The following is a 27,193-nucleotide window of genomic DNA, read 5'->3' as shown; positions in this document are numbered from 1 at the left end:
CGGCCGGCGGCGGCCGCCGCTGCCCCCCCCGCTTCGGCACGCTTCGCCTGCCCTCCAGCGGCCGCTCCGCCGCTCCGCACCCGGCTCCCTCCTCCGCCGAAACGCTCGGGCAGCCCGGGGGAAAACCGACCGGGCTTCCCCCTCCTTCGTTTTTTGCTCTAGGTAAAGAAAAAAAAAAAATTCACACGCTGAGAGCGTGCGGTTGCTCGCTCTCCCCCTCTCCGAAAGCTCGTTTATAGCAGACAAAATGCCAGGAACTGTTAACCTCCACGCATAGTCTAACTCTCCGAAGAGAGCCGAGCGTCAGTTAACACCTTATTAAGCGAGAACATAACCATAGCTCATAACTCCGAGCTTTCCAAATTCTCCACTCGAATAACAGCGCACACCGGCGCAGCGCGCTGGGCCCTGCTGCTCCCACATCCGCGGGGACCGGAGCGCTCGCTCCCCCCCGTTCTCAGCCACGAATCAAGCAGCATCTTTACTCCCTAGAGCTCATCACCGGGGGCCCTTCGGACACCAAATCACAGTGGTTTTCAGCCCCTAGTTTCAGGCCCAAGAGGCACGGAAAACGTTAAGAAGTTTGAAAACAGTGACCAAAGCAAGTTCTTAGGAAACCTCCAGCACTAACACACACATGTGATATATCTAGTGGCCTTCACACTTCTGGTCTTACAGAGCCACGAGTCAAAAAAAAAAAAAAATCCAAACCGCTGCAAATTACTGATGCCACCGACATCAGTGGCACCACGTATCCCCGTCACAGCGGTCCCACGGCACCTTGCCACAGCTGAAGGCTGTTTCCAAGGTTGGCCGAGACCATCAGAGCCACTTTCCTGAGCCCTGCAAGTTTTGCTTACCAACATGCCCACAAAGAAACGGTACAAACAGAATCTGGAGACTTGCAGGATGAGAGCATTTAGCTTAGATGTGAAAATATTCAATATATTTCTAATCATCACCAATGTCTCTTTTCCTTGAAGCAGTTTGGGTGGGGAGAACCCAGCCTACGCCACCTTGTGCCACCAGGCACTGCTCAGCCACCCCCAGGAAAGGCACCCCACAGCATGGGGTCAAGCCCAGCGTTTCCACATGCATCAGCCCATCACCCCGCTAAGTCCAGTGCCTGCCGCCCAAGGAGACCTTGCGCAACGCGCACGGCAGTTCTGCCAAGCCAGAAGGCAATAATTCCTCCCTAACACTCGCAGCCGCTCGTAGTCACCTGCAAGCATGAGGTTTGATTGCTCCTTCTCGGCTTTCCTGACCACCGAAACTCAGAGCAGTCAGAAAATTAATCTGAACTGCCTCAGAAACAGCCCCAGGCCAGAAGTCGGGCCTCGATGGGTTTCTTCAGCCCTCCTTAGGTAATTTTTTTTCCCCCTTAACTCTTCTTTAGGCACAAATGCAAGGCCATAAAATCAACCTGCCATAAATCGCATGAGGAGGGGGGAAGGTGGTAGAGGTTGGCTGTGGGAAGCCTGCATGGCCTCTCCGCCCAGCGGGGCTCCTGGAAAGGCCACCAGGTCTCCCACAGATGGCCAGTGCGCTGCAGACCACACCAGACCAAGGATGTCTTCCTCAGCTGAAACCAGATTTCTCCTGCTCCCCCAACAGCCCGTGTCACCTTTCTCTCGAGCCAGCCCCAGAGTTATCCCTGACAAAGCAGGATCCATGCAGAAAATAAGTACCTGAAATGTGGTCCCCATCCCTGCCATGATGGTGCCAAGCCACTGCACTGTTACCATTAGGCATTAGGTTCCTCCTGCAGTCTCAAAGCTCAGCCCTTATACAGGTGACATTTTGTGCCAGCTGAAAGCATCGTGTTTTCCTCCTTCCACGAGAACATAAAACACTCCGCAACCATAATACAGAAGTCAGGATTTCTTGGTGAGGTTTTCAGATCCAAAGCATCCCACACACGACCTGCCCCCTCTCCCACACAAGCAGAGCCTTCAACACACTGAGCACATCAGCTGCTTTATGTTACCAGCATGTGGGCTGGCCTCGAGGACCTCAGGGGTTTTAAGTAGGATGATGTTTTACACCTGTACACCCCAGTGATGCAAACGGTATCTAAAGGGAAGTTCATGCTTTTCTACTGTGCGTCTTCCTAAGACCAGTCTGATGTAGAAATGCCATTGGTGAGGCACTGGGAAAGGGCTGGAAATCCTTGCACCATCCACGAGCACCCGTCCCACCACTTCGGGGCTTTGCATAGTGACAGTCCCATCACCCGCCTCTGAGAAAAGGCTCCTTAGCGACTGATGACATTGCCCAACACCAAGCCAGCCCAAGGCTGCTGCACCCAGATGGAAGCAGCACAACTAGAAAAGTAATTTGTGAAGCTGCTGCTAACATTTATAATTTCAATTCCCCCAACAGCAGGGAAAATTACAGCAGCTACAGCAGAGCTGCAAGCTATGCATGGAAAAATTCATCACAGGTGATGCTGGCCCAGGCCATGCCAACATGCCTTGTGCCAGCAGCACCACTGCCTCCCACCACCGCATCCCAACTGGGGCTTCGGCTGCCAAAGGCACCTGGACACCTCAAACAGCGAGAGCTGCCACAGCACCTGCGGGGTTGTTTTAAAGCAGGCACATTGGATTTTCTTTTTTCAATTATGAAAACATTTCATTTGCAATGACACGAGTTCTTTATTTAAACTAGATCCATGTTTTGTGCCTCAGTAGTCTGACAAAGCCCTTTAATCTTTAAAATCCCAATAGTTACCTGGAGAATAATACCAATATTAAGTGAGTCTCAGGCTACCAGCCTTGAAGAACACAGCTGAGCACAGAAAATGGATGAGGCAGCTCCCATGTATCCATGGAAAAACAGAAATATCACTTAGCTGCATGTTGTTATGAATACATGTATGTGTTACATGTATACATATAATATTAAGAGCTCTGCACCCATGCCTATTGCTTCACTGCTGAAGGCTGCTATTTGATCTGATTCCCAGCACAAACGCAGCCAGCACAACTAATGCCCACTAGAAAACAAACACCTTTAAGCTGTTTATTTTTCATATGGCATACTCAAGGTGTGAAGACTGGTGCAGCACGTTCCCAACATTTTATTAAGCAAGACGCGGGCCAGGTAGGGTCTCTGCACTGCAGGGCGCTCCCTGGGATCTCCCAGGGTTACTGCCTTTCACTCACCCATGCAAAATGCCTGAATTAAGACTATGTCCTACAGTGCCTCGGTGGCTTATTGGATTAGCGACTGCTCTTCAGCAGCTCAAATCAAAGTCTGAGCAGCATGACCTTTTGCTTGTAGGGCTGTGAAGGTGCCCCGGGTGAAATGAGTTTCCCTTGCCCTGCTCCAGTGGTCCATATCACCCAACAAGCGGGCACTTCACAGAGCATGAAACCCATTCAATGGGGCCAAGGACTTAGCAGCATGCTTGAGTGGGAAACCTTCCCACCCACTGGACGCCCCTTTGGAATGTGAATGAGAAGCCGGCAGCAAAGGCTGGCGCAGGATCCGGCCCCACTGCACCTGGCATGCCATGCCACCGGAGCCCTTTCTTCTTTAGATCTGAGATTTCAAGGAAAAAGAAAAAACCCGGGCTGACGTTTTACAGAGACCAAGTTCAGCTCTACATCTCAGCCCTGCTGCCGGTGAGCAAACCTGCGCACCATTTGCTCCTGTCATCGTCTGTATCTCCAGCCTTGGGTCATTTCAATAAGCAATTCTTACTGAAAAATCAACTTGAAGAGGATTTCTACATTTTAAACTCCCAGTAAAAGGAAAGACCTTTTAGAAGGGCTGTAGCGCATACTCTGCCTTTATCCAGTTTACACACAAAAAGGCAACTTCATCCCAATGTAAGAAGGGATTTTAGAAACGCTTCTGCCATGTAGCCTGGACAGGCAGGGAGGGAGGGAGGGGATGCTTTGCAGTTACTGCCATCCAACAGAAGAGCCACCTCAAAACAACCCTGAACTGATATCCAGGAAGACAGGACTTAAACCTTAGCACCATGACATTCAGCCACAACCTTGTGGAAGGAACACAGCGAAGAGCAAACAGTCAGAACTCAGATTTAGCCAGCCACAAAGCACCAGGCTAAAGCCCCAATTTGAAGCACTGAAAGCACAAAGCACAGAGCCATATGTATATATAACTTGCATGAAAATTCTGCAAGCAATTTGCAAGTCATCAGTGTGGTAGGTGGCAGCATGGCCAACAGCCCTGCTGATACATATGGGAGAAGAGATGGAAAGGCCATACAAAAGGTTAACAAGCAAAGCGGCAATTTCTAAATGAAAATGCATCCCCTGAGGGAGACCCCTGCAAGCAACCACACGGGAAAGGTGCTTAGCATGGGGCAGGCCACAGCAGCCAGGAGCAGCAGGGACGGACAGCTTTGTTCGCTTTCTGTAGCCCCCTCCCCAGCCCCTAACACCACTAACGTGCCCTGCGCTGCTTCCCCCACTTTGTACAGGTAGCAGCAGAAAGCAGCAGCTCCGTACTCCTGCGTCGGCATGGTTTGAACGCAAGAAGAGCGTGCAACGATGTGGCGTTTAGCAATTCTGGTGCTTTGCAGCCATGGTTGGTCCCCAGCACCCTGCTTCATCACAGGCCATCCAAGAGCAGCTGCGAGGCTGGAAAGCTGCTGGGTGCTGGTGCTCAGCCCCTGAAGCTCCCGGATTTCACTGCATACCGAAAGGCATAGGGAAGGCTCACTTATCAGTTAACTGTAGATGGAATTTAGGTTTTAGCACACTGAAGTTTCTCCCTGGACATAAACAAACCATGTGTGGAGGAACAAAAACAACCCAAACCATACGTTGTCAGCTTTTACACTGGGATTTCACCAAGCCCCACGACAGATGAAAAGCCAGGGAGACCAGCACAGACCCGATGTGTGTCTGCAACCGCTCTGCTGGTTGCCTGGACTTTGAAAATGCATGGAGGCATAGGAAATGAACTGAAACACTGAACAAAGGCGTAAATACAGTAAAAGCAGAAATGCTGAATTCCCATACCAAGCATTTGAAACACTAAATCAGAACACATGTAACAGAGCTTTCCTTCACTAACTCTAAAAAAAGAACCCAGAACAGTGCTTTTGATGCTGGGTGCCTTATGCTCACCAAGTTTTTAAGTTGTGACTTGAGCTGAGCTTTATAAGCCCCACAAATCAGATGCCAACCTGGAACATGTGAATTGCACCACCCCATGCCAGCCCACGAGGATGGCACCAGGAATTAGAGACATTAATCCTGCAAATACAGAAGCATCAATCCCCTGCAGTGACCCAGGACCTGGGTGGGTTAGGGTCTTACTCGAGAGACCTGAAGACTGGCACTATTGAGACACTGGTGTGGCATGACCCCATCTTTTTAGCAAGCAGTATTTGCCATTTAATAGCTGATGGGAAGCCCAGCTGGAAAGAGGTAAAGGTCTCCATCTGGAGCCTGGATAAAGACAACACATCCATCATTCAGCATTAAGGAGAGAATAGCTGTGAGGAATGATCTGAAGCCCCTCAGTGGTGAGCAAGAGCTCACAGAGATGTTTTAGACCAGCTCTCCTGGAGTTTTCCCTGTCATGACCAGGGGAGGCCTCTTTTGGCCACCAGAAACTCCTGCCTTGGGGAATGAAGACTGAAAAGCACCTAATGCATGCCAAATATAAGCAAACATAAAATAACAAATGGAATAAAATAAGAAATAAAAATAACAGGATATCAAGCACGGCAGCTTTCATTCTGTAGCATTAATAAGAGGGACAATTGTGGTGGGTTAACCCTTGCTGGACGCCAGGTGCCCACCAAAGCCATTCTATCACTCCCCCCCGCCCTTCAGCTGGACAGGGGAGAGAAAATATAACAAAGGGCTCATGGGTCAAGATAAGGACAAGGAGAGATCACTCAACCAATTACCATCACAGACAAAACAGACTCAACTTGGGGAAAATTAGCTTAATTTATTGCCAATCAACCAAAGTAGGGTAATGAGAAATAAAACCAAATCTCAAAACACCTTCCCTCCACCCCTCCTTCCTCCCAGGCACAGCTTCACTCCCAGATTTTCTACCTACCCCCCCCAGCAGTGCAGGGGGACAGGGAATGGGGTTTACAGTCGACTCATCACATGTTGCCTCTGCTGCTTCATCCTCCTCAGGGGCAGGGCTCCTGACACTCTTCCCCTGCTCCAGTGTGGGGTCCCTCCCACGGGAGACAGTCCTCCACGAACTTCTCCAACGTGGGTCCTTCCCACAGGCTGCAGTCCTTCAGGAGCATGCTGCTCCAGCGTGGGTCCACCACGAGGTCACAAGTCCTGCCAGAAAACCTGCTCCGTGGGCTCCTCTCCCCACAGATCCTGCCAGGAGCCTGCTCCAGCGTGGGCTTCCCACAGGGTCCCAGCTCCTTCAGGCATCCCCCTGCTCCGGAGTGGGGTCCTCCCCGGGCTGCAGGTGGAGATCTGCTCCACCGTGGACCTCCCTGGGCTGCAGGGGGACAGCCTGCCTCACCATGGTCTTCATCACCACGGGCTGCAGGGGAATCTCTGCTCCGGCGCCTGGAGCATCTCCTCCCCCTCCTTCTGCACTGACCTTGGTGTCTGCAGGGTTGTTTCTCTTACATGTTCTCACTCCTCTCTCCAGCTGCTGTTTCTCTGCCTGCTGCAACTTTTTTTCCTTCTTAAATCTTTTATCACAGAGGCACTACCGCTATCGCTGATGGGCTCGGCCTTGGCTGGGAATGGGTCTGTCTTAGAGCCGGCTGGTATTGGCTCTGTCGGACACAGGGGAAGCTTCCAGCAGCTTCTCACAGAAGCCACCCCTGTAACCCCCTGCTACCAAAACCTCGCCACACAAACCCAATACAACAACAAACTGGGACAGCCTTCTGTGGACTGGAAGGAGAGCGAGCCAGGGCAGGGCAAAGCACCAAATCCTGGGAGGACAGAGGTGGCCAAGAAATCCCCAAAGCTGCCAATGGCCAGCCCAGTGCTGCAGACAGGCCATGCCAGCTCTAGAGAACAGGGATGCTCCCAAGAACTTCTGCAGCCAATGGCCCTTCCTGGACTTCTTGGGAATAGAGGCAAGAGCAGCTTCTCTTCCAGCTCTAGACCATATGCATGTCTCACAGCCCCATACAAAGGGAGAACCCAGCACGCTACAACCCTTACTCTGATGTATATCATTACTTCATAAGGAAAAAAAAAAAAGCCTAACAAAGCCTCTTATTCACCAGCTAGGGTTTTGGGGCTTGCACGGTTTTTCTCCACTGAAACACCTCCTGGATTTCAATGGGATTTGGGAACTGAAACCTCAGATTCCTCTGAAAGCTCCAGCACACTCATTAACTGAATCTCAGTGCTTTATCAGTAGAAGAATGAGGAAAATTAAAGCACTGAAAGTGATGGACATCTCAAGCTAAAGCAGAAACGGATGGACTAGTGCCATTCTGCAGGCAGCCCACCCCCAGTGCCCAGGGCCCCTCAGCCGGCACATGCCCACCCCATGTCCCCCAGCCTGGCCACCCCTGCCCTGGTGTCCTGCCTGTCCTGCACAGGGAGGATGTCCACAGGCTTTCCTTGGTCCCACCATCTAGGAGCATCGCAGCTCCTCTCTGAAACCATACAGCAGCTGCTTGAATGCTTCTGAAGGGAGGCAAGAAGAGACAAACCTTTGCAGACAACGCTATGCAAACCAGTGGGAAATTCCACTTTCCAGCCTTTGCACTGCATTAAATCCTAGGGCTTGGCTTCTTGGATTTATATTCCTCCATGGTTTCATTTTTCCCTAAAAAAAAAAAAAGAAAGAAAAAACCCAACACCACACAAGCTGTTAAGCTTCAAAACTTAATATTTCCTTAAGTCAGAGCTTTTCAGCTTGACAGCTCTTAAACATAAGCCTCTTTGACTGAAGTCTCCTGAATTAAGCTATCTCCAGCAAGTCACCATCTCGACCCCCATCTGCAGAGCTTCCTTCCCTTCTCTGTGGGACAGCCAATCCCTCCCTACACCCCCATCACAGGCTCCTGCCCACTGCCCCTGTGCTGCTCTGGGTGCTCTCCCACAGGCAGGACCTCACCTGGAGGCTGCATGACCACACATCCCCACAGCTGGCATGTGCCACCCCTGGGGCCATTCAGGGTTGACGGACACACACCTGCAGGCACTGATCAACCAGTGATGTCCTGGACCTCCCAATGCCCCATGTCACCATCCTCAGTCATGGCACAACTGAATGAGCAGCTTGGAGCAACTCAAGGTGGGCCTCAAGGCAGACACAGGACAGCTCTTTCTAAAAACAACACTGAAAAAGGCATGTTTCTACTGATCCTTCTGAAGAGGAGCCATAGGCCACACCTGGTTTCAGAACAAGAACTCAAAAAATACAACAGATGGGTGGGTCATCTTCTTTGCTGTTTCCACAAAGATATACTCAAACATGGCTTTTTTTCTGGAAAATCAATGTCACAGGTCAGGAAAGAGACATCTCTGGAGGTCCCATTCTCCTGGTGCAGGCACAAGCATCTTGCAGCCCTACAAACAGGTAAGGCTGAATGTTCCATCTGCTTGGAGGTGCAGCAGCAGGACTGGGCTTTTATCATCACCATTCTTCACCATGACCAAAATGAGGGCACCAGCCTCTGCTGTGCTCTCAGGGACACCTTACCAAGCAACACAGAACGGGAAAGATTCATGAGGGAGCACCACATTTGCAATGGTGTTCAAGCTTCTTCTAGAGACTGAGAGTGCAAGACTGACCAGGGAAAGTCAGTGCTGCTCCCAACAGCAATGCGTAGAAAAGACTGGAGGAACTGCTAAGTATCAGAAGACAGAGAGGAGAAACCTGAGGAGCAGTGATGGACCAAGTTAGCAAGGAGAAGGCTGTGGCAAGATCTAGAACTGGGAATGAGTTGGAAGGGACTATCCAGAACCATAAAGCTAGAGAGAACAAGCAGAAGTACCTCTCCTACTTTGTGACCCTAAAAAAGGCAGCAAGATCCCCCAATCTCCCTGTCAGGAGGAACTAAGGGTATTGCCCTTAGCTAGAAGGGGTGGGGGTCATTTAGTTAAAAGAGATTTCCATCTGGAAAATCTGACAGAAATGCTTAAAAGTAGGAGGGGGAGTTAAGGGGCAGGGAAGCCTCCTAAAGGCCAGAGGTGGCCTTATTACTAAATGGAAAGCTTTACCCACTAGTTCTGGTTGTCCGCTGTCTCGTTGTCCACACACACTTACATACAAGGAACAGCAAAAGCAGCAGGTACTATGGGAAGCAACACTGGGATGATATACACTTTCACTGCCTCAATACAGTGTGATTTGTGTTACCAGGAGTCTCAGCAAGGACATTCTTGGGAGAACATCACAATTACAAGCTTTGGGACAAGTGTAAAGAGTAATGGGAAAGAAGTTACAGGAATTGGGCATGGATAAAGGTTGCTACAGCAGTGAGATGCCAAGTACCTCAACAAGCTACAACCTGCCTTCAACTCTCCCTGCAGTTATTTTTATGAAAAAAAAAATCAATTTAAAAGCCTCAGGCTTAATTTGAAAACAGCTTTGAAAATTTATATCCTCATTCAAGAGGAACTAATTTTCTCTTAAATACCAAGTCAACAGAATTGGATTGGGCTCAGCAGGCTTACGGCCCCAATTAGTTCAAGGGATCTTGAGTAGGACTGTAGGACCCTTCTAACAAAATTGCCTTCAGTTTAAAAAAAACCTGTTCCTAGCACCACTGCAAACCAAGCACTAGGTCCAAGATGAACCAGGCACATCAATTCTGGTTTCAGTGGCCTAATTACATTCCCTCCTTTTGCTGTTCAAGTCTGCCAATTTCTATTCCCTCGGCTGGACAAGTCTCTGGGCAGCACCTCACCACCCACACAGACACCTCTGGAAGTGGCAGGCACTGTTAGAGGTCCCCTGCTGAGCATCCCACTGAGGGTCTCCACTTTTCCACTTTTCCTGTTCTCACTTTTGACCCTCAACCTCCTTTTTCTTTTTTGATTCATTGCCCTTTCTCATTCTTTGTTTTCTCCCCAGATCCTGTTCCTATGAAGGCTCTTCTGGCTTGGTTAGGGTGAGCCAACAGAAGTGGTAGAACGGGAGAAGAGTTTCTGAAGAAAGTAAGGAACAGAACAAAAGTCATCCCCATACGACTGACCACAGGCCATGCATGCATGCAATTAGAAGAGTCCAGTGGTCTCCATGGCATGCTTATATCATCTTAATTAACGTTTGTGATCCAAGTAAGGTATGGCTTAAAATCCACTCGCCTAACAACAGACAACCCAACAGCCAGCCACTGAAGAGCTGATCCAACACAACACAGAATTGCTCCCAAAAGTATAAGTGTAGATAAAAAACAGCCAGTGAGTAGAGAGCAGGTGATTCCCTCTGCTGTCTGCAAAAGGAAGGACAAGTCAGGCCCATTCAGACGACCTCAAAGTCCTGTACCACTTCTGTGCCCAGTCACATAAGCTCTGCTCTCCTCATTCAGATTACGAGAGCCAGGACTCAGACGAAGCAACCCTTAATAAATACCAGATCACAAAACCTCCAAACCTCACTCAACACAACCAACTGCACTTGCTGCTGCTTGCCAGGACCTACTGCCCATTAGACAAGGCCAGGGAATAAAGGCCTTCCACCTAACACTTTGCTCCAAACCACCCAATTCATTTACAGCTTTTTCTAGGACATTTCCTAAGTAGGATCTAGTCTTTAATTCCCCTTTGGGAAAATGGCAAGAGGAGTAAGGATCTATGTGCTTGTTCCACAGGGAAAGAGGTAAGGAAAAGTTGGGAGAGTTTGGCTGCCAGTCAGTAATGGCACATCGGAATGAGACGGGACGTAGCTTGGTGTATCTGGGTAAGATTTCTAGAGAAGGAAAGGACAGAGAGCATGTTCCAGCATGAACTTAGCCCCTGAGGGACTGTCTGGGTGGCAAGAAGCCCAGAACCACCACCCATCCTGGCCCCGTTTTCCATTACCTCAGCCCACACACACTCCCTTCCACCCTCCCGCCAGCCATGCTCGAGTTGCTCCTCTCCAAAGGCTGCAACAATTGCTGAGCACAGCCAAAATAAGAGAGCCCTGTACTCATCATAGCACTTGGAGTCTGAGACACCATTTTGGCAAGCTGGTTTGATTCACAGGAGCAAACAGAAGCCTGAGACAGACCCAAGGTGGCCACAAGCACTTTTCTTGAACACCCTAAGTAAGGAATAAGACACAGACCAAGACCTCCCTAAGCTGGAAATGGTAGTTTTACTGCAGGACAGTATCCTTCTATTATCACCTCTTCTGAAACCAGATGCCCAGAAACACCAGAGACTTGGAGACAAAACAGATCTGTATGGTGTATCTGCAGCCAACACCGTGCAGCAGAGGACCGCACACCCGGCTCAGCTGTGGCCCTCCCCTTGTCCTGTGCAGGGGAACACCACTGGCTACCTGTTCTTTGTAAGGAATGAAACGCTTATGGGAGAAAACAAGAGCTTGGAAAAAGCAAGGAGCAGAAGGGTCCTGCAATGGGAAGGCAGCAGGGGGAGAAATTTGTGGAGAAAGGTCAAAGGACAGCCCCTGGAGAGGCATTTTAATATCCTGTAAAGGGAAGGCAAGTCGTTCTCCCACAGCAGAGCAAGAAAGCCTGTACTGGCATCAATACACTTGTCTACATACCTCCATGCTCTCACATAAGCCATCCTCAAGGACCAGGATCACACAAGCTTAAAACCCTCCACGTAGCTACCAAAAGATTACAGCTTTGTTGCAATCATGCCATTACTACCATGATAAAAACATGTTTCAGGTCTGCAGAAAGTCAAGCACTATACTTCAATAACCCACATCTGGTATTTGGCATCTTCTCTTCAATAGGTATTTTCACATCTGAGCTTAAACTAAGGTTTTTTTTAATTCAACCTTTGAGACTCTGTTCAAAGTGGAAGAACTGGCAGCTGCATGTGAATATCCTAGAGGATACGGTTGCACAGCCCAGCAGTCCCACAGTCATTGGATGGCCAGTCCCAACAGGAGCAAAGTGTTTGGAGATGTGACTGGCCGGAACAGGCGAGGTCTGCTCCTGGGAGGGATGGGGCAGACCGCCACGCAGCCAGGAGCGGGGCAGCGGACAGCCACACCGACCGCTTTTCACAGCCAGAGCGGCAAGAACATAAACTGGCAGAAAACAGCAAGCAAACTAACCCGGGCCAAGTAATCATTTTTATGCCATGATGCAGATGCCTCATGATGCTTAATGGCATCCTAACAAAGACTTGACTTACCTTACACCTTGGCTACAGCACAGGAATACATTTTCCTTTAGAACTGCTCACATGGGCTCCATCCTCCCCTGCAATCCTTGTGCCGAGTGGGGCTGTGCCCCACAGACCTGCTTTGGTCAATGTCCTAGACAGACAACACCCTGGCTTTTCTTAAACATTTAACACTCAGAATATTTTATTGGCTGGATAGCCTCTTACTGAAATTACTGTACAATTTTCACTTGTTTCAGCCAAAATTGAGGGCAATTTTGCTTAAATAAGCCTGTCTGTGCCATTAGCTCTATTTCACCAGGGAAATTTGCTCTTACTTGTGCATATGACATCATCTATTGACATAACCCCACCAAAACAGGCATTTCAAACCCTTATTCTCTGCATTTTCACATGCTGCAGTTATACTCAAGCTTAAATGAATCTTTGACAGTAGACTTGCACTGTGTGCCACTTCTCTACCATGCACTTTGCTTGGCTTTGTTTTTCCAAAAAGAAACACTTGCTTCTGGAAACTTGCACTGGTTTCCATTGTGCCCAGAATCTCAACTATAGAAACTGAGGCTTTTATAATAGCAAACCTTAAAAATATTTCCAGTGATAATTTTACAAACCAAATTATACATTCTGCTTCTAGAACTACCTGAAAAAAAGAATACCCAGTAAAAAAAAGAGAGAGACACCATGCCCAATTAGCACAATCCAACAAGTTTTTACCATGTCTTGCGAAGGCAACCGCTGTAGGACCCCAACTGTGCAAGTCCTTTAAGTGGAAAAAAAAAGTCAACCTGCTAAAGCCTGCTTTAATGCCCTTCTGTTCTCATGCAAGATTTTTCTGCTGTGAAAAACAGAAGTCAGTTGCATTAATTCTCACACATAGCAAGGATTAAATCAAAGTTTAATTAGTTACAACTGCTTAAATGTTCTTATTAAGTATTCTTTCTGTGTCCATACCATTACTGCAGTTACTACACCCCGACATAGCATTCAAGCATTTGAAGTGATACAGCATTCAGACAAGAGCCTTGAGGAAGAGTTTGGTGCCAGGCATGACACCCATGCTATCCTTCCCCTGCATCTGTAAGAGCCCTTACACCTCGGCATTTCTACTTTTATATGACAACCAAGAATGGTCCAAAAGCTTAACTCTGCCTCTTAGTGTCATTGGTAGGCAATAATCAAAAGAGACAAAAGGAACCGAGACAGGACTACCTGCCCATCTGAGCTTTTGGGATTTGCTGAAGATTAGCTCCTCATCATTCGCAGGAATTTATCCACTGGCATTGATCTCCGTCAGTGAGCTCTCTAGGCACACCCTACAGCATTCAAGCTAATTCTCTTCTCCACAAAACCCTCACAGGGTCATTACGTGAGACAACCTCAGAGACTGCAGCCCCTCAGAGGAATAGCACAGCCAGCAATACCCAAATCAAAAGTATTACATTTTACAAGTGGAGTCGCAAGCCCTACAAACTCAGTTGTTAAAGCGAAACCATAAACCAAAGAGCAATGAAGCGGGTCAGAAATCGAGATGCAGGAAAGGCTGTTTTAAGCAATTATGTAATTAGTGGTCACTTCCAGACAAGAATAAAGCCCCACTTACCACTTAGTCTTCTCACCAATCATCTGCTCAGTAACTGTAAAGCTCATGGAATCGGAGTTGTTTTTAAAGCTGACAACATAAATGAGACTGATGTGTACTTGGTAAAGAGAAGTAGCTAAAATACTTAGCAATAGTTCCTATGAGAACTCTAAAGCCCTGTTATCTTCTGGGTTCAGTATGCAGACTACCCCAAGCCATAAAAAAAGAAACGATAGTACTTTATTAAAATACTAAATTTTATTTTTTTCCACGTACATTTAAGTCTCCCCACCATTTCCATTTGTCTGACCACCACCACCACCATGCCTTATCAAAACATTCCATACATACTTAAAATGAAGCTGAGGGTGGAGTCCCATCTTTAAAAACTAAACAGGCATTTTGGACAACACATTCTTGGCAAGGTAATCTGGATGACATTTATCAGACACAGTAGGGAAAGCTCTTTCAGCATTTGTAAAAAGGACAGCCAAATAATGGTTACAGAAATAAGACTGCAGATTTTAATGAACTGTTTAAACTGTTTTCTTTTCTTACAGAGTCTGTCTCCACTGCCAGAGAGCTTGAATGACCTGGAAGTGTACACAAAAAGTTAGAAACTGAAATCCATTTTTCTAATTATTTTCAGTTTACTATCTCCACTTACTCCACAAAATACTGACATGAAATTACAACAAAAAATGCATTTCTTTCAGAGAAAATCAAGTTGAAAGCAAGATATTAGGTCCTTTTGCTAGAAGACTGTTATTCACTGTAAGTCACAATAGTAAGAATTCAGTGAAGGTAAGCGAGAGGATGGGTGTGGACCAGCTAGGCAAATATTGGCTGAACTCTGCCTACCCTGGCTAATGTCAGACCAACTCCAGTAGCTGAGGCTAACTGCTTTTAAACATTCTTTCAAGAACCTATCAATTTGTCTATCAGACAAGTTTACTCTGAACCACTAAGGGAAGCAGGAAAGCATAAGGAATTCTGTCACTGGAAGGGTTTTAACTTACAGGAATTTTGATAGGGAAATCTAAGACACATTTTAGCCTAGTATACGTTGAGTAATAACCAATTCAGAAACTTGCTTCCTGATACCACCTTTTGGCTTGCCCTCTTACAAGAGTTCAGTTGACTTTGGGAGAAAATGTAGCAAGAAAGCCATAATCTCAATCGCAAAACAGTTCCCCCTCCCAGACACCCTCCCCAACAAAAGGCTGAACAGCAGACTGGCCTAGGTGGCCAAATTCAGCAGCAAGGAAAACCACAGCTCATTTCCTTAGCCAATATGGTGCCAAAAGGAAAATTCTGTGGGTTTAGTAAGCAAGAGATAATTTACCAACCATATAAAAGCTGGAAAAATGTAATAAAATATTAGCTCTCCCATCTTAGCCAACTAAACCCTTAAAACCGTTCCCATTTATTTAATTTGAAGTATTGTTCGTGGTTTGTAACCCTTTGAAACAGTCCAAAGCTTGTAAAGATTAAGAAGTGGAAAAGAATCCCTAAGTCAGGTTATAAAAGTTTCTTGGATTTTATCAAGTTCCAATAAATTCAGTTACCTTCTGGTCCTCCGTCCTGAAGCAATTCTTAACATAGTTGGCAAATTTGGGTTCCAGCTTAGGAAGGGAAGAACCCTATTTTGAAAAAAGCAAGCTTCAGTGTATGCAGGTCATTTAATGACTCCAATAAGTAACCATTTATGAAGCTTAAATACTTTGCAATTTTACTGAACTTACCTTGCAACATCCCAAACCAATCTGCTTTTAAACCATTTTAAAGTTTTCTTCTCTACAGTACCCAGGTATTTCTCACAGGAGTGCCTACACACTAATATGGCTGTACAAACATCTTTGCTCATGCTCAAAAACCTAACAGCAAGCATTCAGCACTTAAAATTACCTTGTTGTAGCCAACATTCATATGCTATTCAGATAAACTAGAACTAATTGCATATTTATGGATTCTTACTACAGCATGCAACTTGAGACATTACTGTCCTTCACAGGTAGGTTTCTGACTTCAGCTCTCTAAAGCAAAAAATTAACTGATCTCTCACCTACCCTTTAAGACTCATTCCAATACATCAGTTCTATAAATTTAAAGAACTGTTCTAGAGACATTTGCTTGTATCTCTGAAATAGTCTCTGCACATACTCAAATGTACAAAGCAGATTCAGTAATAATTCAGGGATCAAGGTTTTTCTTCATGTCTCTTCCCATCTCCAGTCAAAATAATACAGCACACTATTTTAAGAGACACTGATTTACTTTCACATGCCCCATTAGTATTTTTCCCATTTTTCAAGTACTTCAGTTGAAATATACCTAGCCAATTATGATAGTTCACTTAGCTGCTACATGGCACATTGCAGAAGACAGCAACTGTATGTTCAAAGGAAACAAATCTACATTAGGAATACCTGAAACTGCAATACTGCAACCAAAAAGCTTGGATTTGGACAAATGTCCTGCCTCTGGATTCTGTCAATTACTGATGCTTTTCTATTAGCTTGTTGACATCTACTTACTACATAATACAGCAGTTCCACTCTAATAATTTCATAAAGTGGTATTTATTTTTTTTTAAAGCTGCTAACTTGCTGCCTGTCATCTAGAATTGCTATTGTATATGGCAACGCACAAATCTTTTGCCTTACTAAGGTATGCTCCAGCACCACCTTGGAAGACATTAAATTAAGCTGCCTGCTATTGCTTCTACAGATTTGTGCTTACACAGCATTTCCCAGTAAAAACACTCTTCAGCAACAGAAAGTATATTCTAAAGCTACTTGCCAGTTATCTGGTCTGCATGCTTTTCTCCATAGGGACATCTGTCTACTGTGAGCAGCTCAGCCACTTCTGCTTACGCTGCAGAAACAACGCTAATCATGGCTCCTCTGAGTCATGCAAAAAAACACCCTAGCATCCACTAGATCCAAAAGGTTAGTTTGACCTAGCAGAATGATACCATCCATCACTGTCAGGTTCACAATTTAGGGATATGCATTTTGATCCTAATCACAATCTGTCATTGCTCACTCTGCATCCACTCTATATCAGAACACTTTCTGTCTTATTTAGCATTCCTGCAACAAAACTGCCTCAAAACATTTAGAATCTAAGCAGAAGATAATCCTAATTCTTTAGATGACTTGATTGCCACTGTAAGGGGGAAAAAGTTTATCATCTCAGACCAAACAAACAAACCCACAAAACAGAATTCTTCATAGAACCAACATCAGCCAAAAAATAAGTCTCCAATAAAGAATCTGGTTCAGTCACAAATGAGCATATGATCTATAAGCACACTCCTGAGCTAGTGAAGTAAAATCAGAACTCATACTCTAGATGTGAGGTCCTCACTACCACCTATTCTGCAGTACAGGTGTGTACATAGCTGCACCCCAAGCTAGCGCACACATTTCCAAACCTGGCTAAGGGCAAAGAATTGCTATTACCTGCTACGCTTTCACCCATGCAGCCTATAATTAAAATGCAATTTTCTTTTTTTTATACTTAAATAGCAGCTAGGAAGAATATTAATATGCATAACCACAAAGTGCTAGTCAAGCTGATAACAACCAGAAGACAAGTGACTGCCCTGTGACCTTCAGAAGATGAAGCATTCATTGAAGGGAGACTCAATTAACCCCAGATCTCCAGTTCAGAAAGCAAATGCTTTCAGGTCTTCCTTGATTCATTAATGCATGCCGCAAGCACCTATCTCCCCCTTCTGGAAGTTATAAAGCCTTACAAGCATCTGGATATATAAGCTGGATACTGCTTTAGGACCAAGCTCTTCCAAGCATGTGAAGAACTCTGCTTTACTGTAGTTGCCTAAAACAAAACATGTACACTAGTTAAGACACCTTTAGCGTAAGTATCGCCCAAGGTTTGTTGCTTTGTGTTTTGATGTGTGGGTTTTTTTCAAATTTTAACTGAATTCACTACGAAATTACTCATCACCACTACTGGAAGAATACAAAACCAAAGCAGTTGTTTCTCGTGAGTAGAGGCCTCTTTGTCCCAAATGATTTTCATTTCTCTGAGCTTCAACATTAACATACTGATAACAGCACAGCAATCAGTGACATATAACCGTTTCTTGAAAACATCCCATTCTTCTGATCTATGACATGTAAAAATAAGGCTAAGAAACCTGAAGTTTCTGAAAACTCACCTTATCTACAGATGCTTGCATTTTTGCTTTAATCTCCTCTAACGACAGAGGGACTTTTGGTGTTTTTGGAGTTAGAGATTTATCCTTCTTGGAATCTGGAGTCTGAAAATTATTCATTGTTAGGAACTTGCACATACATAGAGCTACTTAGTATACAAGATCAAGTTTTCTATAAACAAGAATGTTAAAACATACTGCAAAATTTATATATAATAAAAGAACTATCACATATACTTCACATAGTTTTCAAAAAAATCACAGCAGTTAAATTTGTGCTTCTAACACATTCCTTGGAGACAAGGAAAAGAACAACATGTAAGTTCGGAGGTACTACAGTTAGCGTAGCTAGCATCTTATGCTTCTGGGCAGGTACCTACATAGCTTTCTCCTAACAGAAATGAAACTGAAAATAGGCCAAACATCCAGTGATTTAGAGTTTACTCCACAACTGCAGCCACATTAGGTCATGTTTTAAAAGGCACACATCTACATTGCTTTTCAAATGTTATCCTGCCATCCATCCCACACTAATTTCTGTATCAACCTTCCTGGCATGCATTTCAAGTACATGGAGCAAGGAAAAGCTGCATATGGAAGCTTGACAACTACAAGGAAACTGAACAAGAAAACTGTTAATTCTCAAAAGGGTCAGTTAAGTGAGACTCCCTTATTAGCAGCAGCCTCCTGTTGTACTGCAGCGGCAACACAGTTGGCATTCGTCCTCTTGTACAAGCAGCTACACAGAAAAATACAGGCTTTGTTATTTTAAACTGTAAGACCACCAATACCCACGAGGGGCAGCAGATCTGATTTCAAATCTTGTCGTAGTTATGTATCGATCACTGAAGGGTTTCACAGGGGAACATGAAGCAATGAACAGTATCCCCAGCATGCTTCATATTAAGATTCAAAAACCTAACTTAATGGTTAGTACATTATTTAAAATTACCCTTAGGCAAGAAAACTAACTTCCACACTAGAATAAACATTTGTTTTACTTATTTGTCTTCACTCACTTTTGATTTAGATGCTGGTGTGGACGGCTTAGAGTCCTTTCCATTTTGCTTTGCTTTCTGCATGTTTTTTCCTGAAGCCTCACGGACAGGCTGAAAAGCAAGCACTTAAGTTCATTTACCATGAAAAACTGCTAGTAAACGTTAAGCTTCCTAACATAATACTCAAGACTTAGTGACAAATACATACTATTTAACCTCAAACAAAAAAGCATTCTCATTGCCCATGCAACATGATCAGTGTCCATTATTTAAACAAAAAGCATGTATGCTACAGGAACTCAAATGAAAAACTGTTGGTGCAGCACAATACATAACAAAACCAAGATCAAATTGTTATGATGCCATACAACTATGTGGGACCTCCGCTACATTTACCACCATATTACATCTTTCCTTACCTATTACCATGCCAAATTTGGGGGGCAGATATTGCATAAGACTAATTCTAGATGGCACTGCAATTCCAAGATCTGACTCAGTGCTACTTGTTTTTTGTAACACAACAATTACCTTTTGCTTGGCATTTCATACAGAACCATCATCTGGGATGTGTGTGAGCTATGCCACATGTATATTTAAGAACTGGATACTTATATTCCTATGTAACTCAAGGGACCATTTTGTTCAGCCACACTAGATTTGATTAGATGGCAGTAAATCTGCAGTTCAGGTCGTCTTTACCAGGCCTTAAACTATTGTGCACTATCACCTATAGAAATTCATTAGGACAGAGCAGCATATAGTGAAGTAAACCATTGAATGTTTGTTTCTAAACAGCAGATATGAACATATAAAGTCAAGCCAAAGTACGCAATTTCAAAAAAATTACTACCTTCTACCCCTCAGTCGCCAAGTTGTCTCACAGTTTATTTTACCACCAGATGGCACTCAAGGGCTGACGCAATTTCACATTCAAGCACTCGACTGCCTGAAGTGAACCTTTTCCTATGGGCTCACACATTTAGATCCTTTTTTTACTGAAAGTTAGGTTGCTAAAAAGACCTTTTTCACAGCATGCAGGACTAACTGAAATGGCAAAGCACAACTCACATCTTGGAGCAGGATTTTGTTTGCTGCCCAATAGCCATACACAAATCATACCAGTCTGACAACTGCGCATGTGCATATGCCTGCTGTTAAGAACCCCTCTGCAACAAAGTAAATAAAACATGGATTGGATGCCCATTCACACTGAAGTGTTCTAATGTCCTATTACAATGTCTTTATACAGACTAAGCTAAATCAAAAGCATCCCATTCACACGTTCCAAACAGCTGTGCTTGAACTCATTGATTTAAGGGACTATCTGCCCAATTACTGTCATCCCTTTTATTGATATCTAGTCCATTACAAAACAGAACACTGCACAAAGAGGACACCTCAATTAGCTTCTGCATTACAATAAATGTACAGACTTCAAACCTAAACAGCTATCTCACTTACACAAACACAGCTTCCCCTCCCCCTGCTTCTGCTTTAGGGGTCTCCACAGGAGTCCTCAAAGATGACTCAATCAGGACAGTTAATTAACACCTATTAGTAAGTTGTGTTAGCACTTGCTCCCCATCTGAATAAACTTAGCTGCAGATATTAAGTCAATCTGGTATTACCACTCACTTCCTTTCAAGTTCATTAAACAGGCTGCTTAATCCTTCATGGGTGAAGAGGGTCACAATGTGTGTGTATGTATATGCACCACTTACTTTCTTCATTGGTGTTTTCATTTCTTCCTCATCATCCTCTAAGTCATCCTCATCACTAAAATTAGAAAGGTGGTCACTCACCATAACTCAAGATTTATACCCACAGCTTTAGCTGCATTAGGAATTAGTCTCCCCGCACCCCTCCCAATTAAATGTTTTGTTGATGAAGGAAGCAAGTCATCTTCCCAAGTCTACCTTACACCTTGTTTTAATACACAGGAAGGTGTTAGGCTAAATACTCTACTTACTACCATTAAAGCAGTTAAATGCATTCCCTTCTGCTTTAATACTGAAGGCATGTATCTTAGGTCTTCCACTACTATTAATAAATTTAGAATTTCTGTATCAGAAGTTAATGAATTATATGAAACTAAGTTTTATAACCCAGTGTGACATATTCAAATAACACTAATTTAGACTGCATTGTGGATGTAAACTTGAGGTAATTCTGAGGTTTTTGTAGCCAAGATAAACAAGTAGCTTGCTCACTTAACATCCAGTTATGTCACACAATTCGTATTCTGAAATGGTTAACACTGCATTTCAAAACACATTATCAAAACAAGACTACATACTCATCCTCCTCCTCATCATCTTCATCATCATCCTCATCATCTTCTGATAATTTTGCTTTTTTCTGTAAAAAGATTAAGTATTTTAAGTGTCAACACCATTTTGTCTTAATAAACAGCAACCTTGATCCAAAACAATTTGTGGCATAATTACAAGACTATCTTCCATCAATTTACCTAAAAACCATGAAGTTAGAGCTGCCAAGTCAAAAGCTATTGATAAATTTACAGCATGCTCTGAGCATATGAACCTTTCCTTCTGCACTCCAGAGCTTCAATCAGCATTTAAACTCTTGCAGTACACTGATGTTTATGCTAGAATCTGCACACACTCCATTACTGTAGTGGACAAAACTGCCACATAAAAGCAGTCTTCATATTAGCCCCTCCAGCAAAGCTTTGGAAACTATCTGTACTTAACTACACTTTCGTAATTTAGTACTTGTCAAGACCCAAGATGCAGGTATCAAAAGACCACATGTTAAGTAAATCATACCAAGCCATCTAACTGCTTACTCCTAGAGGCAGCGGTAATACCAAACCAAAAGAAAATTCTGCAGACAAGCTGATTTAAAGTCTATATACCTGTGGTGTTTTAGCTCCTCCTCCACTTGCTGGTCTCTTTGTCGAAGTGTTCACAATTTTTGTATCATCTTCCTCATCATCTGATTCTGGTTCTTCCTCTAATGCTGATAAAATGATGGCAATGTGTAAAAAAAACCCACCTCATTTAACAATAGTTAAAGAAAGATTGCTAGTAAGAAACAGGAAAGAATCACCCACAACTAAATAGGCAAAGTCTTACTGAGGTGCTGAATTGATAGCAGGAAGCTTCCCACTAGCTGTCTAACCACCGAGATCAGAAACTTCTCCAGTTGACTATATGCAGACACTACTACACTGAAATCCAAAATGGGTGAATAACTATCCATACACTGCCTGTAACATTCCTCACAGAAAAGAAGCCATAAAAAATTAGAGAATAAAATCTTCTCCATTTCTAAGGAGACATATTTAAGAGAACTTCTAGAGAGAAAGATCAGTTTCGAAGACAATTCTACAAGGGAGAAGGCTAGTCCCAGCTTAGCTTTTAGTGCAAACTCAAAACTATTTCATGGGCAGTCTTCTCACACTCTCAACTGATAAGCAGAAAGCTCACTTTTTCTGCTGTGAGACACTAACACGGGGAATCTAACACCCATTTTCAAGGAGAGAAATTGGAATTCAAATTGCAAGGCTGACAAACTTCCCTTACCCATACAAAATGAGGCAAGAAAAGGTATGCAAGCATTTCTCTGAACTCCCTTGTCCTATAGTTACCTCATGCCTCTGAGGACAGTGAATTAAAAGATTCAGAGGGTCAGTGTTAGAGAAAGTACCACTTGAGATACCAGATACATCACTCAAGTTCTGTTGGTGCTGACAGGTAGCAAGAGCACAGATTATTAACCAGAGCAATACATACCTACAAGATGTTGACCACTGACGTAAACAGGCCCTGAACCACATTTCAACCTCAACACCACCGGTGGTGTGATCTCAAAGCCACCTAATGACACCTAAGGAAAAAAGCACTGTTATTTATTCAAATATTAAAGGCGAAGCACGCGTAACAGACAATCCATTCAAACGAAACCAAGAGCACCAATATCGGTAGACTCCAAGGCTAATAGTTACTCCAAGTTCCCATCTGACAGAATATTCCGGAAATGTTTAGAGTCAAATCAGGGTCAATAAGCCACAACTGGGTTTACTACATTCTCATCACTTTCCATAATTAAAGCACACTTTTCAAAGCCAGACCAATACACATTTGTTTCTACTTATCTTGGTAGCAATGCCAATTTGAACATTATCCATCACACCTGCCCCTAGCATTGTACAGTTCCACTTGTACAACATCAGCAACATCAATTCAAACTACATTCCAGATGGCAAGAATGACAAGTAGGGTGCCTTCCAATCAAGAAAGGGTAGCAGTCACCTTTAGAATCTCTTAAGAAAGCTTGGGACCTGCAGAAAAACTAGATTTTTCTCACCCCAGGCTCAAAGAAAGCAGTGCAGGCTACAGATGCATCTGCTTGCAAATGCGTACCTTTGTATACAGAAATGACATGCATGATTACTACCTTTTTTTAAAAAAGACACAATTTGAACAAAAGTCTATCATCTCCAGCTGACTAGAGTAAGTCTACTAGGCACAACAAAAATATATTCATATTTACCTTGTATTTACTACACATGCCAAAACTGACACTTGTCTGAACCCACTGGTCACTGCAGTTTCACCAAAATTCAACCAAAACCTTTTCTAACTTGTCTTTCTCACCTGACACCCAATTTATAGTAATTTTTCCAAGTTCCTGTACTTACCGTAGGCTGCACGGACATTTTCAGAGATGCCAGTACTACTTTAATAGGGTTGCCTTCATAGTCCAATGCTTCTGCTTCTACAACATGTAATTCGTCTTTGGCCCCAGCCCCTAAAGTAACCTGTGAAGTACAGAACAGTGCACATTCTGAGAATCTTCCCAAATATTCTGAAGTCTTTTAAACCGCACTCACTGTTCTGCATCTCTTAAGACTGAAGTTTATATTTCTGACTGCTAATGATTCAGCTGCGCTCCCCCAAAGCCAATACCCTCTTTCACCCTAACACTGGCACTTGCAAGATGCAACTCAAGGCATGTGTTTTGATGAGAGTGAGAAGTATAGACATTTTGCTACTGGATGACTGCATTGAAATGGGTCAGTGATGAGTCCAGTCAGCACTGAAGCTGTCCCAAAGGCATAAGTACAAACACATGCCTAGAGGGAGAGAACTGCTATCACTACTACAGAATCACAGCCTTCATCCTTCCTCTTCTCACCACGTTTTATCTGTCAACTGCTTCACTTCATCACATTACACACTTTTCTTTTGCTTGACATTCAATGAGTTAATTCTTAACAACTGCTCAGTTCAGTAGCATTTTTCACATATATGCCTTCTGCATTAATTCACCAAGGACTGAGAGCTGCTGTCCCAGAGCATTTCGAAACTCAAGTGCCTCGATTCCTTACACTGAGTACAAGTCTGGCACTTTCTGAAGATTCAAAAATCATAGCTGCAGGGAGGCAAATGAATGACAAGACATGGGACAGGCCTGAAATTCCAGTTCTCTGAACCACTGGCACCTGAGTCAGGATTACATGCAAGAGATGTGAAAACCAAGAATCCCCTGAAGTACTACAACTGTTCCCGAGACCAGTGAACAAGGCTCTCTTGTTTCCTTTCCCCCTGCCCGTGAAAAGAAAGCTTTCCACCCTCCATGCAAGATGTGGGTGTAAACACTTCAGGCAGAGGCATACAACTCAAGTTTCCATTCTCCAAGAGCTCAGTTTTAGGCAGGCTATAATGATCCAGACTAGATGTATCAGACTGAAGGCTGAGAAATAGGATCTAGGATTCACTACTCCTGGCAATTTTTGTTATTGTAAATTTAAAGAGGTCACACTGCTGCTCGGATCTCACCTCTCAAAAGGGTTAGCAACCACACTACATCATTCAGCTGGTGGGACTACCCCAGCAGCACAAGAATTTAAGAGCATGCCCTCCATCCCCAGTTACTCCTGTCATCTGCACCAGTTCAAGCCATACTACAGCACTTACTATTAATTTATTTACTGAGTGCCTGGCAAGTATCCCTTCATGTGCTTTAATTTCTACACTGAAGGAATGCACACTGGCGATAAATAGATAATGAAGCAGTGATGGATCACCCCTCTATGTTCTTAGCCACCATTAGTAAGACACCTACAGAAACCCTCAGGCCACTTTCTACCTCTGTATGCATCAATCCTCCCCTTTCACTTTTATCCTTTTTCTCCCCACCTCATTCTGCACCTCATATCCATCCATCACCACATTTGTATCTTAACTGACATGTGTCAGTCAAAAAGACTACATGTGTGAAGATCACCAGCTGCACAGATCAGTCACAAGGTATTTGCTACCTTCACACTTTATCTACCATCAACTCCTTCCTCTGCTTGCCAAGGCACTTTCTGTTCGTAGCTATGTCTAAGATCCTCCAAGCCTCTTAAGACATTTCCAGTTTGTCATTTGTTATTTCAAGCCCCATTTCTCCTGTGTATCAATTTTTGTCTTTGAAAGGCCAAGTTATTGAATTAGACTTTTTTCCCACAATCCTAAAAACTAAGTACTGGTATGCATCCAATCTGCTTCATCCCCCATGCAGAGGGCACAGCATCGGAAGAGATACTATAGGTAATTTTCCAAGAACAGGATCTTTGGATAAAGCCACACAACTCAAGTATCACTCAGTGACTAATTTCATCTGCATGACAAGCATTCAGATATGAAAACTATCAGCATTAACTTGTTCTTACTGTTATATTCTTCCCTCAGAAGAAATTCTAATTAAGAACAAATTAGTCATTGTCAAGTCCAGGCCATAATTTTCATAAAATGCAAGGACCGAAGACACATGATTATTCACAAAACTGCAATGCCTAAAGTGTTGTATCACTGTCAATAAGTTTGGAGAGCATTATTACACAAGCCTCCTGTAGAAAACAATTCTGCTGTAGGAAGCCATCCAAAATTGTTAACACACTTTTGTTTCCAGGTATCATCAAGGTATCTCTTTGTATTTAAATAAACACAGTAACAACCCATAAAGTAGAGAGATGCTACAACTCTCCAATTCATTGCATGTGAAGTTGGGACATATTATCTTTCTGCTAACCAAAAGTAACATGCTCAGCCCAGAACAAAAGGCCTTGAAATAGTGTCTTGCTTGTGTGGCAGCAGAAAGATTGAAGGTCACATCTAAGAACTCACAGTGTACAGATCCTGATTTCCAGGAGTATCCTGCTCAGTGAGGAGTCTGTTAGATGAATTATCTGAATGAAAGATAGTGTTTCCCAGTTACACCCTTAGAGAGGGCAACACCAAGGACAATAAATCAAAACATAAACCTCCCCCCCATTTAGATTTAGTTATTAGCTGCTTATGGAAAAAAGTACTGGAATTACGTTCGGGGAATATATGGAAAAGCTTTTTAAAACAAAGTTTCCAATAAAGGCTACTAAAATGTGCCCATGTAGGATTCTTATAAATCCATCCTTCTCCTGTGCTCCTGTAGCACCCAAACTATTGCATTAGAGATATCAGAGTGTATATTCTGGCTCTTAATTCTGTTTATTATACATTTATTAACCGACTGTGAATTTATTTTTAAACTTCTCCACCCTTGCATTGCTTGCTGCAAGCAACAAAACATCAGTGGATATTCTATTTTTTTTTCAGTAGAGCAAATATTTCAATTGACATGGTATACTCCACTCCCAATAAAAAGAGCTTATTCTTTAACAGATTCACTTAAGAACACTTATCACTAAAGGAAGCAAATTTAAGGAAATTAAGGTATATGTTAAAAAAAATCACTTCTCAACACTGCACACCACTACTTCGAAACAAAAACTTAAAACCTGCAACTTAAAAACCAAACGATACTTGCCGTTCTCAAAGACAACTGATGCTCGTTTTCTTCATCGTCTACTTTGAACTGATACTCCTTATCCGCTTTAAGCTCGCAGCCTGTGAAAAGACCACTTAATCATCAGCATACCGTTTTACTTAGCCACAGGTATTTGCCAAACCCTTATTATTTTAAAACTTGCTTCAAGGCCCTGCACTCGCACGGAAAACCAACAGCGCTCCAGGCACGCGAGAGACACGCGCGGTGAGGAAAATCCCAGGCGCGTCCGCGGCCTGCCGCCGACCACGCAGCTCCCGGCGCGGTCCTTTCCGGCCCATCCGCGTCCTCCGCGCTGCCCGGGGCTACGCCATCTCCCGCGTCGCCCGGT

General features: G+C 44.0%; 1 protein-coding gene across 1 annotated transcript in view; it reads right to left on the bottom strand.

The window, feature by feature from the left end:
• Positions 1-14,075: 14,075 nt before the first annotated feature.
• The window catches only part of NPM1 (nucleophosmin (nucleolar phosphoprotein B23, numatrin)), a 36,828-nt gene continuing 23,710 nt past the window's right edge, over positions 14,076-27,193 (bottom strand). Inside the window, exons 2-11 of the mRNA XM_010579253.1 lie at positions 26,845-26,938; positions 23,693-23,812; positions 22,785-22,878; positions 21,905-22,008; positions 21,323-21,384; positions 20,748-20,802; positions 19,045-19,134; positions 18,029-18,130; positions 15,408-15,482; positions 14,076-14,432 (exon numbers count right to left, since the gene is read on the bottom strand). Of these exons, the coding sequence (XP_010577555.1) occupies positions 14,394-14,432; positions 15,408-15,482; positions 18,029-18,130; positions 19,045-19,134; positions 20,748-20,802; positions 21,323-21,384; positions 21,905-22,008; positions 22,785-22,878; positions 23,693-23,812; positions 26,845-26,938 (835 nt within the window). The 3' untranslated portion in view covers positions 14,076-14,393. The remainder of the gene's footprint in view (positions 14,433-15,407; positions 15,483-18,028; positions 18,131-19,044; positions 19,135-20,747; positions 20,803-21,322; positions 21,385-21,904; positions 22,009-22,784; positions 22,879-23,692; positions 23,813-26,844; positions 26,939-27,193) is intronic.

This window comes from Haliaeetus leucocephalus, unplaced genomic scaffold (assembly GCF_000737465.1).
Source record: "Haliaeetus leucocephalus isolate CR32 unplaced genomic scaffold, Haliaeetus_leucocephalus-4.0 Scaffold656, whole genome shotgun sequence".
Lineage (NCBI taxonomy): Eukaryota > Metazoa > Chordata > Aves > Accipitriformes > Accipitridae > Haliaeetus > Haliaeetus leucocephalus.
This window is presented reverse-complemented; position numbering and strand designations above follow the sequence as displayed.